The 15,837-nt window shown below is 33.5% G+C and overlaps 1 protein-coding gene across 1 annotated transcript; it reads right to left on the bottom strand.

Moving 5' to 3' along the window:
* Positions 1–6,040: 6,040 nt before the first annotated feature.
* Positions 6,041–11,263, bottom strand: LOC138871054 (uncharacterized). The gene is made up of 3 exons (XM_070148907.1): positions 8,200–11,263; positions 7,665–7,773; positions 6,041–6,548 (listed from the first exon to the last, which is right to left on the bottom strand). Exons 1-3 carry the CDS (start codon positions 11,261–11,263, stop codon positions 6,041–6,043), a joined length of 3,681 nt encoding a protein of 1,226 aa, XP_070005008.1.
* Between the last annotated feature and the right edge of the window lie 4,574 nt (positions 11,264–15,837).

Raw genomic sequence — 15,837 nt, 5'->3', positions numbered from 1 at the left:
TATTAGCTTTATAAGTTCTTTTTAATAAATCTCTTTTATTAGGTATCGGGTACCTAATCCATTGTAATACCTTATTTAAAGGTTTATAGTTAATTACTAACCTAGGAGCTCCTCTTTCCTTTTCTGCGTTGTTGTTAACGAAGAAAGCTGCACAGCTCCAAGGGGATTTAGAAGGCCTAATAATCTTCTTTTGGAGAAGATCACCTATTTCTGTTTTACAGACTTCCATTAAGTTATAATTCATCTGAATAGGTCTTGCCTTAGTAGGTATATTTTGTTCATTAAATTCTTTTATGTAAGGTAGGTGGATTATGTGCCTTTTTCTTTCCCAAAAGGCTGTAGGTAAATCGGAACAAACTTCTAGCTCGAGTTTTTGCTGAAATAGTTTAATCTTATCTTCTACTCCGGGGGTTTTTAAAGTTTGTTCAATTTTGCGAACTTTAATATCATTTTTTAAATAATTCACTTGTTGAGATAATAGGTTTATTTTAAAAATTGTTTGTGATTTAATGTAATCACTTTTTTCTTTAGAGATTGGATTTAGGTAAGGAAATCGTATTTCTTTTCCTAATACATTAGTGCAGAGGGCACTTAAGTCGTCGTAATGAGGTTTTATTTGAGTCAGGAAAGGAATACCAAGAATTATTTCTTCGTTTATATCTCTAGTTATTATAAAATCATTAATAAAACATATTCCGTCATTACAGATATGTGCTTTAGATAATTTGTAATTTATCTTTAATAATTCTCCTGTTGCAGAGTATAATCTTTGTGTAGTTTTCTCTAAATACTTTAATGGTATTATTCCTTCCATTATGCAGTTCTTATCTGCACCTGAATCTAATAATGCTAATTTGTTAAAAGTCATATCTTGCACTTTTAAGGTTATGGGGAGATGATAACTTTTAGCCTTTACTTTAGTAAGTTTGACTAGGGCTGCTGAATCATCTTTCGATTCTTCTATAATTGAATCATTTAATTTTGAAGTATTGTCAGAATCATTACCATCTTCTTCTTCGTTGAGGAATTCTTGATTAATCGTTTTCCCCTTATTTACTTGGGATAATATTTTATCAGTAATATTTTCCATTTCGATTTTATTAAGTCTAAGCTTAATATCTTTTAATTCTTCTTTTACTGATTTAAGTTCAGTTTGAAGATGTTGGACTGTAGTGGGTTCTTCTGTTTTAACGGAGAATCTATCCATTACTTTCTTCATATCAAAAGGTTCTATCTGTGGTCGATTTCCCTTTTGTTTAACCATAATATTTTTTAATTCAATTAGATACTTTTTCTTTAAGTCATTGTCATCAATGTGTTCGATGATGTCGAATAAAACCTCTTTGGAGTCTTCTGATATTACTCTAAGTGAGTTTTGGCTACACACGCAAATTGCGCCAGTACAGCTACAATTGTTTTCTATTGAGCTGCTACTGTCTGAATCATATGTGACATTGATAAGTTCATTGTCACTATCTGAATAACTGTCAGTGGGTGAAGATGATGAAGACGATGAACTGTTGTCATTATCTTCTAGAATAGCGTAAAGTTTTTCTTTAGTATTTTCATCAAGTTCTAAAGAATTTACTTTATTTCTTTTCTTTTTTGTGACCTTACAGTCACTGGCTCTATGCCCTGTTTTTCCACAAGACCAGCATTTATCACAATAATTTTTCTTCCTTTTAAACCTTTTCTTCTTAGATGTTTCGCCCTCTTTCTTTTCTTTACGCTTATGGCGTCTTCTAGGTTTATCAGAAGATTTATGTTTGTTTTTCTTTGATACTCTTTTTGAAGGAGCTGCAATTGTTTTGTAACCGAAGTCCTGGCAAAAACTACCAAGTTCAGCTTTGGATTGTAGCCTGTCCTTTTTAATAAGGCTTTTTAGCTTTAGGTCTGTACATAGTTCTAAACCTGTGACATTTATAAAGCTTATTAGATCTCCATACGTTAGGTTATCATATGGAATTGAGCCATTAAATCTATTTTTAATCTTATTTCTTACCTTTTCGGCAAACAGCCTGGGTAATCCACTAATGAATCTTTCTTTCCAGAAAGGTTTATTACAGTCTTCTCTGACCAATACCTTTTCTATAAACATATCTTTATACCACCTAAAATCTGTTAATTTTGGGCAGCTAAGATTATTAAGAAGTTCAAGACTTCTATCTTGGAATAGTTTTGGTTCACCGATAAAATGTTTGGCTATACAGTAGATTAATGTTGCTGTGGCATCTTCTTTAGCTACCAGTTCAGTTGTTTGATTATTATTTTCAGTTTTTATTATAGTTGCTATGGTCGTAGCATTAAGAATTTGATTTTTGTCGTCTTCTGAAAGGTAATTATCCCACCAATTTTTTAAGGAACCGGTAAATCTTGATACTACTAGAGTTGCAGCATTTTTATCTGACGCATTTTTCATTTTATAGGCTGTTACCGCAATTCCTATTTCGTGGAGTTTTTTGTAGATTTGGCCTTCTGCTAGGCCATCAATATTCCATTCAGAAATTCCAGTTCCATCATGACTGGAGTAGGATAGATAGATGTCTTCTTCAAATTGAACATCTGGGAATGTTGGTCTCCCATAATAATTTTTCTTATTAGGATGTCTAGGATTTCCCATTATTCTACTTACTTCAGGAGTATTAGCAGAAATAGTTTTTAATGTTACAAGAGGTTTTATCTTATTAATAGAGTCTGAGCATTCGTTAGAAGCTTTCTCTATTATTTTTAACTTTGATTCTCTATCCGGGATGGATTCATCCTTTAGTATTGCTTCATATGTTTTATTTAATGAAGTTAATTGGTTTTGTAATTTATGCAGTTCTATAGTTTTATCTATATTATTACTAGTTTGTTCTGTATGGATTTTTGATATACTCAGTTTTGTTTTAAGTTGTTCTGCTAGAAGTTCATTTGTAAAATCAAATTTGTCTTTTAATTGCGGGAACTTTTCTTTTGAAAATTCAGGGATTTTGATAGTAGGGTGTGTTTCTATAGTAGGTGCTACTGTTGATTTTGTTGGGATTCCTAATCTGTTAGTGTCTTTTAATTGATTAGCTACAACATGTAAAAGATTGTTCGTATAATTATTTTGGACAATTATTTTGTTCAAATCTTTATTTATTGGTTCTTTATCGAGGTGAATGCTTTCTCTTTTGAAGGGGGAAGCTGTTATGACCTCAGTTTGAACTGGTATCACTATTTCATCTAAAGGCGGAATAGTGGCTTCTATTGTACCTTTATTTTTAGTATACCATTTGTTAATAATCATTTGTAAAGATTCTTTTTGATTTGGAATCTGCCCTGTTAATTCAAACCATCTAAAGAATTCTATATCACATTTAAGTCTTTTTAGATCTTTAATCCAATTGTTCTTGAAAGACTTTCGTTGATCTAAAGAATAGGCATTTACATACCATTTTCTTTTAATGTTGTTATCAGGGTGTTTCCACTGAGCATTTAGACTTTTCCAATCTATTTCGAAGTTACTTTCTTCTTTAAGAGTTCCAAGCCTATCTATTGTTTCTGCGGATGAACTTTTATGAATAAAAGGACCCTTTTGATAGATTAATTCGATGGGATGAAATATTATCCAAAGATGAATGGCGTTTTGAAGCCATAACTCAACCTAAATACGAACTAGAAAGTTCACACATCGAACAAGTAATTCAACACCCAACTGGGGCAGTAGACTTAAAATTTTTAAGGTCTAACTCAATAAGCGATGCTTCTTCCAGTAAAAGAATGTCCTTCAGTGGACCTTCTTCTTCTAAACCCCCGGAGGAAAGATATAAAAGCGATAAAAGCGATGAAGAATTAATTGAAGAGCTACAATTCTTTAAATTGTGTTTATAATAATTAATTTCCTTTACTATGTTTAATAGAGGTAGTTTGCTAATATTCTTATTTGAAGCAAGGGTTTTACAAACTCTTAGATTGTGTTTAGCACACTCTATTTTTCTGTTTATCTTTCTTAATTCTTTATTAAGTATCCATCTTTCATAATTTATATTTCTAATATATTGAAAAGAAGGTTGTTGCTTCATTTAAGATTTTAATATTGAGAAGAGCATCTGCTAATAGATCGATTAATACTTCGTATATTGCTCACTATCATTTGCCTTTGCTCAAGATACCTGTTGATATTTCTTTTATTAAAATCTATTTCATCTTTTAATAACCATAAAGCTACGTTCTTTATTTTGTTTTCTCTAATGATAGATCTTGTTGATCTAATGTTGAGTCGGGAATTACTAATTCTTTTATTCGTATCTCGAAGGTGCTTCAAGAATTTCCACCTTAATTTATTATAAGATTCTATGATGCTAAAGGTTCTGTGTTTTCATATGAGATTAAAGGTTTCTTTTGAAGTTAAAGAGAGGGGTATTGTCCTTAAGGTTTCTTTTCTGTTATCCTTTTCAGTACTATTTCTCTTAATAGTTTTGTACTATTCTTAGCAATATATTGTTTACTGTTTATCCTATTTAAGTTATCTTAGTTCTAAGTTTTCTTGGGGGTTGGAAGCTGAACGTGTTTACTGTGTCCTGTTGTGTCCTGTCTAACTGCGGCTCTTCCTGGCCTATAACGACGACGGCAACTGACGGCAGTTAATAAGGTTCAGCTAACTCTCTTTCAGAGACCCTCACACTATGAACTTCACACTAGATAACAGGATTGAACAATAAATATATACTGGAATGAATAGTATATAACAATTAAGATCTAGAGCATGAGATAGATAACATGAAAACCTTAAAGACAATTGAGAGTTTAGCCTCTCATGGATTTAGTTAACATGGCTCTGATACCAAGTGGAAGGATCGTAAGTACAGATAAAAATATGCGGAATTTAAAGGAAATAAACACAAGTTTAAGAAACTTACTTTTATTTATAACATTGAAAACTGCAGTACGAGGAACTTTACAGAGAGGGAAGGGAAAACATATATGAAAAGAGAAGGGCTATTTTCGGTCTGCCCTCTATATTACATTTGAAGACTTTATATAGACTTCTAAGAGATAGTTGAGTTAATCTTGATCGTCCGTAATGGATGGTCAGATCTTTGTCTCGAAAAGTCATTTGTTCTTTGCTTTTCTGAAGAGGCAATTGTCTTTTGCTTTTCCTGAAGGGCAGATGTCGCTTTCTCGAAAGGTCATTTGTTTTTTGCCTTTCTGAAGGGGCAACTGTCTTTTGCTTTTTCTGAAGGGGCAAGATACTATTTATCGATTAGACTGAGTATAGGCTAGGGCTATCTTCCCGTCTAATTCTTCCATGTCTCCGTTTTGTCTGCTTTCTGCAGAGGATGAATTTGAGATTGTGTCTATCATTGCCTGTATTTGAGTTGGATCTGTTGATTCTATGCTTGCAAGCATGCTGAGTAGTTTCTTTTTTAACTCATTTTTTGAGTTACCTGATTCCGTTGTTGAGTTTGTCTGAGCCGGTCTGGATTTCCTAGTTTCTTTAACTTCCGGAATCCATCCTTTTATTTTGGGTATCTTTACCAAATATTTGATTTTGTCAATCTGTTCTACTTCGAATGACCAATTAATTATAAAAGAGATTCGTTTCGCAAAATAATATTTGCATAATTTTATATGGTCAGGAAGGGTAGAGATTTCTTGTTCTAGTAGGAATCTCTCATAGTACTTGTGGAAGCTACGGGGCATCGTTTGCTCTGTTCCTCCAAAGATTTTCCACCAGTCGTAGAACCACCTGGGTAATATAGATCTCTGGGCTTGCTCACTGTATTTAACGAACCAAGTATGGGTCTTTGGTCGTAGGTAGAGAAAGTTAAACCAGGCATCTATGTAATCTCTGTAATTATAGGTTTGGGGCCTATACTGGACTGATAAAGCTATAGGGGTGTGCAAATGATCCATATTCCATTCAAATGGGCTTAAAATTTTGTTGATGGTTATTTTTGAAATCCTAATACTAGTAGGATCTCTTTCATCATAGAGAGTGTGTTCGAAAGTAACAGACTTAGTATCTGTAAGAATTAATTCGTAGTATCTTCTTGTTTTTAGGGGATCACATGTATCAACATAATTTTTGTCCGTTGTAACAGGGACGAATTAGGTCTGCTAGGTCAAGGTTTTCATAGCCTTTGTCTAGGGCTAAGACTTTAACTGGTTCTTTTGCAATTAACTCAAACGTTTCCTTCTCTGAGGAAACCGGTCTTTTATCTCCCGCTTTTGAGGGTGTGTGAGGATTAACTGCTTGGGCGAAGGTTTCAGGAACCTTCATTTCGTAATCAGCACTTGTCAAGGTTTTTACCGCCTGGCTGGTGGAGGCTTTTGAGGAAGCCTGTTGAAATGGACCTGTTCTTTGTGGGATAGATCCAAGAACTGTCATGGCAGAGGTTTTATCAGTAGTGGGTACTCTCGGAGGGGTAACCATTATATCTAGTAGTGATCTCACGGGTGGTCTCACTGGTGGTAGTAACATTGGTCTCACTTGTAATTGTGGGTATTCTGCAAGAACAGAATACTTATTCTCCCTTTTCGGAGAGGCCCTGAAGGGACCTTTTTGTGGTCTCATTTTTTCCCTGTAAGAATTCTCTGGTTAGAAAATCAGGCAAAGAGTTTTGTTCCCCTTTTATAAATTCAATTTCAAAGTCAAAACTAGATAGTAAAGCTTGCCATCTGGCAAAAATTTGTTTTGAAATAAGGTTTTTAACATCCTTTTGTAAAATCTCTTTAGCTGACTTACAATCAACTCTTAATAAAAATTCTTTGTTTATTAAATCGTCTTGAAACTTTGTAATACATAGTACTATAGACAAAATTTCTTTTTTGACTGTACTATAATTCTTTTGAGCCGGATTCCAGATACCAGAAGTGAAACGAACTAACTGCTCGGGAGATTCTGAAGAAATTCGTTGTTTTAGAATACCACCGTACCCTTCATCAGAAGCGTCGGTTTCGACTATCATAAATGCTTCAGGATTTGGAATCCCTAGACACGGGAGTTTTTGAACAATGGACTTGACTCTTTTGACTGTGTTTGTTTGTTCTAGACTCCAGGGGACTGGGTTTTTTCTAAGACGCTTGTAGAGGGGTTCACAGATTTTTCTAATGTTAGGAATAAAATCTGCTACGTAGTTAAGGCTTCCTAAGAACCTTTGTAATTGTGTTTTATCTGTGATTTCGTTGGGAAACTTAGAGGAGAACTCAATGGCTCTACAGATTGGTTTATAAGTACCTTGATATAAGTCGTGCCCTAAGAATCTAATGGTTGTTTGGAATAACTTAATCTTCTTAGCACTGACTACTAAACCATTGTGTTTTATTATTTTAAAAAAATATTAAGGTGTTTAAAGTGAGAATCTATGTCCTCTGAGAATACTAATACATCGTCAATATAAACTATTGACATGTTACTATAAGGGTTAAATATGTTATTCATCACATTTTGGAATTCTGATGGGGCATTTTTTAACCCAAAAGGCATTACGTTCCATTCATATTGTCCAAATGGGACATTAAAGGCCGTTTTATATTTATCTTCTTCAGCAATTTGAATTTGCCAAAATCCTGATTTCATATCGAATTTGCTATAAATATTAGCTTTATAAGTTCTTTTTAATAAATCTCTTTTATTAGGTATCGGGTACCTAATCCATTGTAATACCTTATTTAAAGGTTTATAGTTAATTACTAACCTAGGAGCTCCTCTTTCCTTTTCTGCGTTGTTATTAACGTAGAAAGCTGCACAGCTCCAAGGGGATTTAGAAGGCCTAATAATCTTCTTTTGGAGAAGATCACCTATTTCTGTTTTACAGACTTCCATTAAGTTATAATTCATCTGAATAGGTCTTGCCTTAGTAGGTATATTTTGTTCATTAAATTCTTTTATGTAAGGTAGGTGGATTATGTGCCTTTTTCTTTCCCAAAAGGCTGTAGGTAAATCGGAACAAACTTCTAGCTCGAGTTTTTGCTGAAATAGTTTAATCTTATCTTCTACTCCGGGGGTTTTTAAAGTTTGTTCAATTTTGCGAACTTTAATATCATTTTTTAAATAATTCACTTGTTGAGATAATAGGTTTATTTTAAAAATTGTTTGTGATTTAATGTAATAACTTTCTTCTTTAGAGATTGGATTTAGGTAAGAAAATCGTATTTCTTTTCCTAATACATTAGTGCAGAGGGCACTTAAGTCGTCGTAATGAGGTTTTATTTGAGTCAGGAAAGGAATACCAAGAATTATTTCTTCGTTTATATCTCTAGTTATTATAAAATCATTAATAAAACATATTCCGTCATTACAGATATGTGCTTTAGATAATTTGTAATTTATCTTTAATAATTCTCCTGTTGCAGAGTATAATCTTTGTGTAGTTTTCTCTAAATACTTTAATGGTATTATTCCTTCCATTATGCAGTTCTTATCTGCACCTGAATCTAATAATGCTAATTTGTTAAAAGTCATATCTTGCACTTTTAAGGTTATGGGGAGATGATAACTTTTAGCCTTTACTTTAGTAAGTTTGACTAGGGCTGCTGAATCATCTTTCGATTCTTCTATAATTGAATCATTTAATTTTGAAGTATTGTCAGAATCATTACCATCTTCTTCTTCGTTGAGGAATTCTTGATTAATCGTTTTCCCCTTATTTACTTGGGATAATATTTTATCAGTAATATTTTCCATTTCGATTTTATTAAGTCTAAGCTTAATATCTTTTAATTCTTCTTTTACTGATTTAAGTTCAGTTTGAAGATGTTGGACTGTAGTGGGTTCTTCTGTTTTAACGGAGAATCTATCCATTACTTTCTTCATATCAAAAGGTTCTATCTGTGGTCGATTTCCCTTTTGTTTAACCATAATATTTTTTAATTCAATTAGATACTTTTTCTTTAAGTCATTGTCATCAATGTGTTCGATGATGTCGAATAAGACCTCTTTGGAGTCTTCTGATATTACTCTAAGTGAGTTTTGGCTACACACGCAAATTGCGCCAGTACAGCTACAATTGTTTTCTATTGAGCTGCTACTGTCTGAATCATATGCGACATTGATAAGTTCATTGTCACTATCCGAATAACTGTCAGTGGGTGAAGATGATGAAGACGATGAACTGTTGTCATTATCTTCTAGAATAGCGTAAAGTTTTTCTTTAGTATTTTCATCAAGTTCTAAAGAATTTACTTTATTTCTTTTCTTTTTTGTGACCTTACAGTCACTGGCTCTATGCCCTGTTTTTCCACAAGACCAGCATTTATCACCATAATTTTTCTTCCTTTTAAACCTTTTCTTCTTAGAGGTTTCGCCCTCTTTCTTTTCTTTACGCTTATGGCGTCTTCTAGGTTTATCAGAAGATTTATGTTTGTTTTTCTTTGATACTCTTTTTGAAGGAGCTGCAATTGTTTTGTAACCGAAGTCCTGGCAAAAACTACCAAGTTCAGCTTTGGATTGTAGCCTGTCCTTTTTAATAAGGCTTTTTAGCTTTAGGTCTGTACATAGTTCTAAACCTGTGACATTTATAAAGCTTATTAGATCTCCATACGTTAGGTTATCATATGGAATTGAGCCATTAAATCTATTTTTAATCTTATTTCTTACCTTTTCGGCAAACAGCCTGGGTAATCCACTAATGAATCTTTCTTTCCAGAAAGGTTTATTACAGTCTTCTCTGACCAATACCTTTTCTATAAACATATCTTTATACCACCTAAAATCTGTTAATTTTGGGCAGCTAAGATTATTAAGAAGTTCAAGACTTCTATCTTGGAATAGTTTTGGTTCACCGATAAAATGTTTGGCTATACAGTAGATTAATGTTGCTGTGGCATCTTCTTTAGCTACCAGTTCAGTTGTTTGATTATTATTTTCAGTTTTTATTATAGTTGCTATGGTCGTAGCATTAAGAATTTGATTTTTGTCGTCTTCTGAAAGGTAATTATCCCACCAATTTTTTAAGGAACCGGTAAATCCTGATACTACTAGAGTTGCAGCGTTTTTATCTGACGCATTTTTCATTTTATAGGCTGTTACCGCAATTCCTATTTCGTGGAGTTTTTTGTAGATTTGGCCTTCTGCTAGGCCATCAATATTCCATTCAGAAATTCCAGTTCCATCATGACTGGAGTAGGATAGATAGATGTCTTCTTCAAATTGAACATCTGGGAATGTTGGTCTCCCATAATAATTTTTCTTATTAGGATGTCTAGGATTTCCCATTATTCTACTTACTTCAGGAGTATTAGCAGAAATAGTTTTTAATGTTACAAGAGGTTTTATCTTATTAATAGAGTCTGAGCATTCGTTAGAAGCTTTCTCTATTATTTTTAACTTTGATTCTCTATCCGGGATGGATTCATCCTTTAGTATTGCTTCATATGTTTTATTTAATGAAGTTAATTGGTTTTGTAATTTATGCAGTTCTATAGTTTTATCTATATTATTACTAGTTTGTTCTGTATGGATTTTTGATATACTCAGTTTTGTTTTAAGTTGTTCTGCTAGAAGTTCATTTGTAAAATCAAATTTGTCTTTTAATTGCGGGAACTTTTCTTTTGAAAATTCAGGGATTTTGATAGTAGGGTGTGTTTCTATAGTAGGTGCTACTGTTGATTTTGTTGGGATTCCTAATCTGTTAGTGTCTTTTAATTGATTAGCTACAACATGTAAAAGATTGTTCGTATAATTATTTTGGACAATTATTTTGTTCAAATCTTTATTTATTGGTTCTTTATCGAGGTGAATGCTTTCTCTTTTGAAGGGGGAAGCTGTTATGACCTCAGTTTGAACTGGTATCACTATTTCATCTAAAGGCGGAATAGTGGCTTCTATTGTACCTTTATTTTTAGTATACCATTTGTTAATAATCATTTGTAAAGATTCTTTTTGATTTGGAATCTGCCCTGTTAATTCAAACCATCTAAAGAATTCTATATCACATTTAAGTCTTTTTAGATCTTTAATCCAATTGTTCTTGAAAGACTTTCGTTGATCTAAAGAATAGGCATTTACATACCATTTTCTTTTAATGTTGTTATCAGGGTGTTTCCACTGAGCATTTAGACTTTTCCAATCTATTTCGAAGTTACTTTCTTCTTTAAGAGTTCCAAGCCTATCTATTGTTTCTGCGGATGAACTTTTATGAATAAAAGGACCCTTTTGATAGATTACTTTAGGAACAGTTTTGTTAAAATCTACTCCTTTTATTTTCCTATCAAGTTCTTCAATTAATTCTTCATCGCTTTTATCGCTTTTATATCTTTCCTCCGGGGGTTTAGAAGAAGGTCCACTGAAGGACATTCTTTTACTGGAAGAAGCATCGCTTATTGAGTTAGACCTTAAAAATTTTAAGTCTACTGCCCCAGTTGGGTGTTGAATTACTTTTTCGATGTGTGAACTTTCTAGTTCGTATTTAGGTTGAGTTATGGCTTCAAAACGCCATTCATCTTTGGATAATATTTCATCCCATCGAATCATTTTAGGGATGAAGGTATTACTATGCTCTTGGTTTGCTTCCATGAGCATTGTAACTCCCTTATTGCTTTCAATTTTAGCCTTCGGGGCTAAAGTGGTTTTCATTAGCCTATAATATACTCGGTATATTACAGCTATCTCTCTTGTATTAATTTTACTATTCATATTTTTTGTTTTAATATTAAGAGTCAAAGTATCTAAAATATTCTGGTCATTTATGTCAACCGAATAATTTGGATAACAGTTAAAGTAGACCGGGCCTTGAGCTAGGTTACTTTGTAGGACTCCTTAATAATGAATCGTCAAAATTTAATAATCTGTCATCTCTTAACAAGAGACAAAGGGGTGTGTCTAAACCTAATCTGTATAAAGGTTTGACAGCTACTTGTACTAGTCCAATATGTAGGAAATTATATTTTCTCCTATATTGTTGTATGTCATGTGCTGCTAATAACTTAATGGTTTCGATTGAGTTATTAATAGCGATTGTTGATTCACAAGTTTTGATATTATAACTTTTAATAAAATCAAACTTGCCTGTATGATATATAGTGCTAAAGGATTCTCTAGGAATACTCCAATTTTGTAAATCATTTTCTATTTTGGCAATATCTGCTACTGCCGAAATATTAACACTATTTAGCGTGTTATTTCTTTCTGAATTATTCATATTAATATTGACAGGTGTACCAGCTAATACAGGTTTTTAGCATACCCAAATTGTCAACAGGTATCTTGAGCAAAGGCAAATGATAGTGAGCAATATACGAAGTATTAATCGATCTATTCACAAGTTTTGATATTATAACTTTTAATAAAATCAAACTTGCCTGTATGATATATAGTGCTAAAGGATTCTCTAGGAATACTCCAATTTTGTAAATCATTTTCTATTTTGGCAATATCTGCTACTGCCGAAATATTAACACTATTTAGCGTGTTATTTCTTTCTGAATTATTCATATTAATATTGACAGGTGTACCAGCTAATACAGGTTTTTAGCATACCCAAATTGTCAAGATATGTATTTTTTAGTGATTTACAATTCTTTAAATTGTTGTTATAATAATTAATTTCCTTTACTATGTTTAATAGAGGTAGTTTGCTAATATTCTTATTTGAAGCAAGGGTTTTACAAACTCTTAGATTGTGTTTAGCACACTCTATTTTTCTGTTTATCTTTCTTAATTCTTTATTAAGTATCCATCTTTCATAATTTATATTTCTAATATATTGAAAAGAAGGTTGTTGCTTCATTTAAGATTTTAATATTGAGAAGAGCATCTGCTAATAGATCGATTAATACTTCGTATATTGCTCACTATCATTTGCCTTTGCTCAAGATACCTGTTGATATTTCTTTTATTAAAATCTATTTCATCTTTTAATAACCATAAAGCTACGTTCTATAACTCCGTCATTACAGATATGTGCTTTAGATAATTTGTAATTTATCTTTAATAATTCTCCTGTTGCAGAGTATAATCTTTGTGTAGTTTTCTCTAAATACTTTAATGGTATTATTCCTTCCATTATGCAGTTCTTATCTGCACCTGAATCTAATAATGCTAATTTGACCAATGTTACTACCACCAGTGAGACCACCCGTGAGATCACTACTAGATATAATGGTTACCCCTCCGAGAGTACCCACTACTGATAAAACCTCTGCCATGACAGTTCTTGGATCTATCCCACAAAGAACAGGTCCATTTCAACATAGTACTATAGACAAAATTTCTTTTTTGACTGTACTATAATTCTTTTGAGCCGGATTCCAGATACCAGAAGTGAAACGAACTAACTGCTCGGGAGATTCTGAAGAAATTCGTTGTTTTAGAATACCACCGTACCCTTCATCAGAAGCGTCGGTTTCGTCTTAATTGTTATATACTATTCATTCCAGTATATATTTATTGTTCAATCCTGTTATCTAGTGTGAAGTTCATAGTGTGAGGGTCTCTGAAAGAGAGTTAGCTGAACCTTATTAACTGCCGTCAGTTGCCGTCGTCGTTATAGGCCAGGAAGAGCCGCAGTTAGACAGGACACAACAGGACACAGTAAACACGTTCAGCTTCCAACCCCCAAGAAAACTTAGAACTAAGATAACTTAAATAGGATAAACAGTAAACAATAATAGGATACATATTGACGATGTATTAGTATTCTCAGAGGACATAGATTCTCACTTTAAACACCTTAATATTTTTTTTAAAATAATAAAACACAATGGTTTAGTAGTCAGTGCTAAGAAGATTAAGTTATTCCAAACAACCATTAGATTCTTAGGGCACGACTTATATCAAGGTACTTATAAACCAATCTGTAGAGCCATTGAGTTCTCCTCTAAGTTTCCCAACGAAATCACAGATAAAACACAATTACAAAGGTTCTTAGGAAGCCTTAACTACGTAGCAGATTTTATTCCTAACATTAGAAAAATCTGTGAACCCCTCTACAAGCGTCTTAGAAAAAACCCAGTCCCCTGGAGTCTAGAACAAACAAACACAGTCAAAAGAGTCAAGTCCATTGTTCAAAAACTCCCGTGTCTAGGGATTCCAAATCCTGAAGCATTTATGATAGTCGAAACCGATGCTTCTGATGAAGGGTACGGTGGTATTCTAAAACAACGAATTTCTTCAGAATCTCCCGAGCAATTAGTTCGTTTCACTTCTGGTATCTGGAATCCGGCTCAAAAGAATTATAGTACAGTCAAAAAAGAAATTTTGTCTATAGTACTATGTATTACAAAGTTTCAAGACGATTTAATAAACAAAGAATTTTTATTAAGAGTTGATTGTAAGTCAGCTAAAGAGATTTTACAAAAGGATGTTAAAAAACCTTATTTCAAAACAAATTTTTGCCAGATGGCAAGCTTTACTATCTAGTTTTGACTTTGAAATTGAATTTATAAAAGGGGAACAAAACTCTTTGCCTGATTTTCTAACCAGAGAATTCTTACAGGGAAAAAATGAGACCACAAAAAGGTCCCTTCAGGGCCTCTCCGAAAAGGGAGAATAAGTATTCTGTTCTTGCAGAATACCCACAATTACCAGTGAGACCAATGTTACTACCACCAGTGAGACCACCCGTGAGATCACTACTAGATATAATGGTTACCCCTCCGAGAGTACCCACTACTGATAAAACCTCTGCCATGACAGTTCTTGGATCTATCCCACAAAGAACAGGTCCATTTCAACAGGCTTCCTCAAAAGCCTCCACCAGCCAGGCGGTAAAAACCTTGACAAGTGCTGATTACGAAATGAAGGTTCCTGAAACCTTCGCCCAAGCAGTTAATCCTCACACACCCTCAAAAGCGGAAGATAAAAGACCGGTTTCCTTAGAGAAGGAAACGTTTGAGTTAATTGCAAAAGAACCAGTTAAAGTCTTAGCCCTAGACAAAGGCTATGAAAACCTTGACCTAACAGACCTAATTCGTCCCTGTTACACGGACAGAAATTATGTTGATACATGTGATCCCCTAAAAACAAGAAGATACTACGAATTAATTCTTACAGATACTAAGTCTGTTACTTTCGAACACACTCTCTATGATGAAAGAGATCCTACTAGTATTAGGATTTCAAAAATAACCATCAACAAAATTTTAAGCCCATTTGAATGGAATATGGATCATTTGCACACCCCTATAGCTTTATCAGTCCAGTATAGGCCCCAAACCTATAATTACAGAGATTACATAGATGCCTGGTTTAACTTTCTCTACCTACGACCAAAGACCCATACTTGGTTCGTTAAATACAGTGAGCAAGCCCAGAGATCTATATTACCCAGGTGGTTCTACGACTGGTGGAAAATCTTTGGAGGAACAGAGCAAACGATGCCCCGTAGCTTCCACAAGTACTATGAGAGATTCCTACTAGAACAAGAAATCTCTACCCTTCCTGACCATATAAAATTATGCAAATATTATTTTGCGAAACGAATCTCTTTTATAATTAATTGGTCATTCGAAGTAGAACAGATTGACAAAATCAAATATTTGGTAAAGATACCCAAAATAAAAGGATGGATTCCGGAAGTTAAAGAAACTAGGAAATCCAGACCGGCTCAGACAAACTCAACAACGGAATCAGGTAACTCAAAAAATGAGTTAAAAAAGAAACTACTCAGCATGCTTGCAAGCATAGAATCAACAGATCCAACTCAAATACAGGCAATGATAGACACAATCTCAAATTCATCCTCTGCAGAAAGCAGACAAAACGGAGACATGGAAGAATTAGACGGGAAGATAGCCCTAGCCTATACTCAGTCTAATCGATAAATAGTATCTTGCCCCTTCAGAAAAAGCAAAAGACAGTTGCCCCTTCAGAAAGGCAAAAAACAAATGACCTTTCGAGAAAGCGACATCTGCCCTTCAGGAAAAGCAAAA

The sequence above is a fragment of the Nicotiana sylvestris genome, chromosome 1 (genome assembly GCF_000393655.2).
Source record: "Nicotiana sylvestris chromosome 1, ASM39365v2, whole genome shotgun sequence".
NCBI classification, from domain to species: Eukaryota; Viridiplantae; Streptophyta; class Magnoliopsida; order Solanales; family Solanaceae; genus Nicotiana; species Nicotiana sylvestris.
This window is presented reverse-complemented; position numbering and strand designations above follow the sequence as displayed.

Bases quoted from the DNA above. Each gene is read 5' to 3' on its own strand.
- LOC138871054 (XM_070148907.1), bottom strand. From the start codon at position 11,263: ATGTCCTTCAGTGGACCTTCTTCTAAACCCCCGGAGGAAAGATATAAA. The intron at 7,774-8,199 runs GTATTCCTTTCC...TCTGTAAAACAG, and splicing joins AAACGAAGAAATAATTCTTG to AAATAGGTGATCTTCTCCAA. The intron at 6,549-7,664 runs GTTAGTAATTAA...GAATTCTTACAG, and splicing joins AAGGAAAGAGGAGCTCCTAG to GGAAAAAATGAGACCACAAA.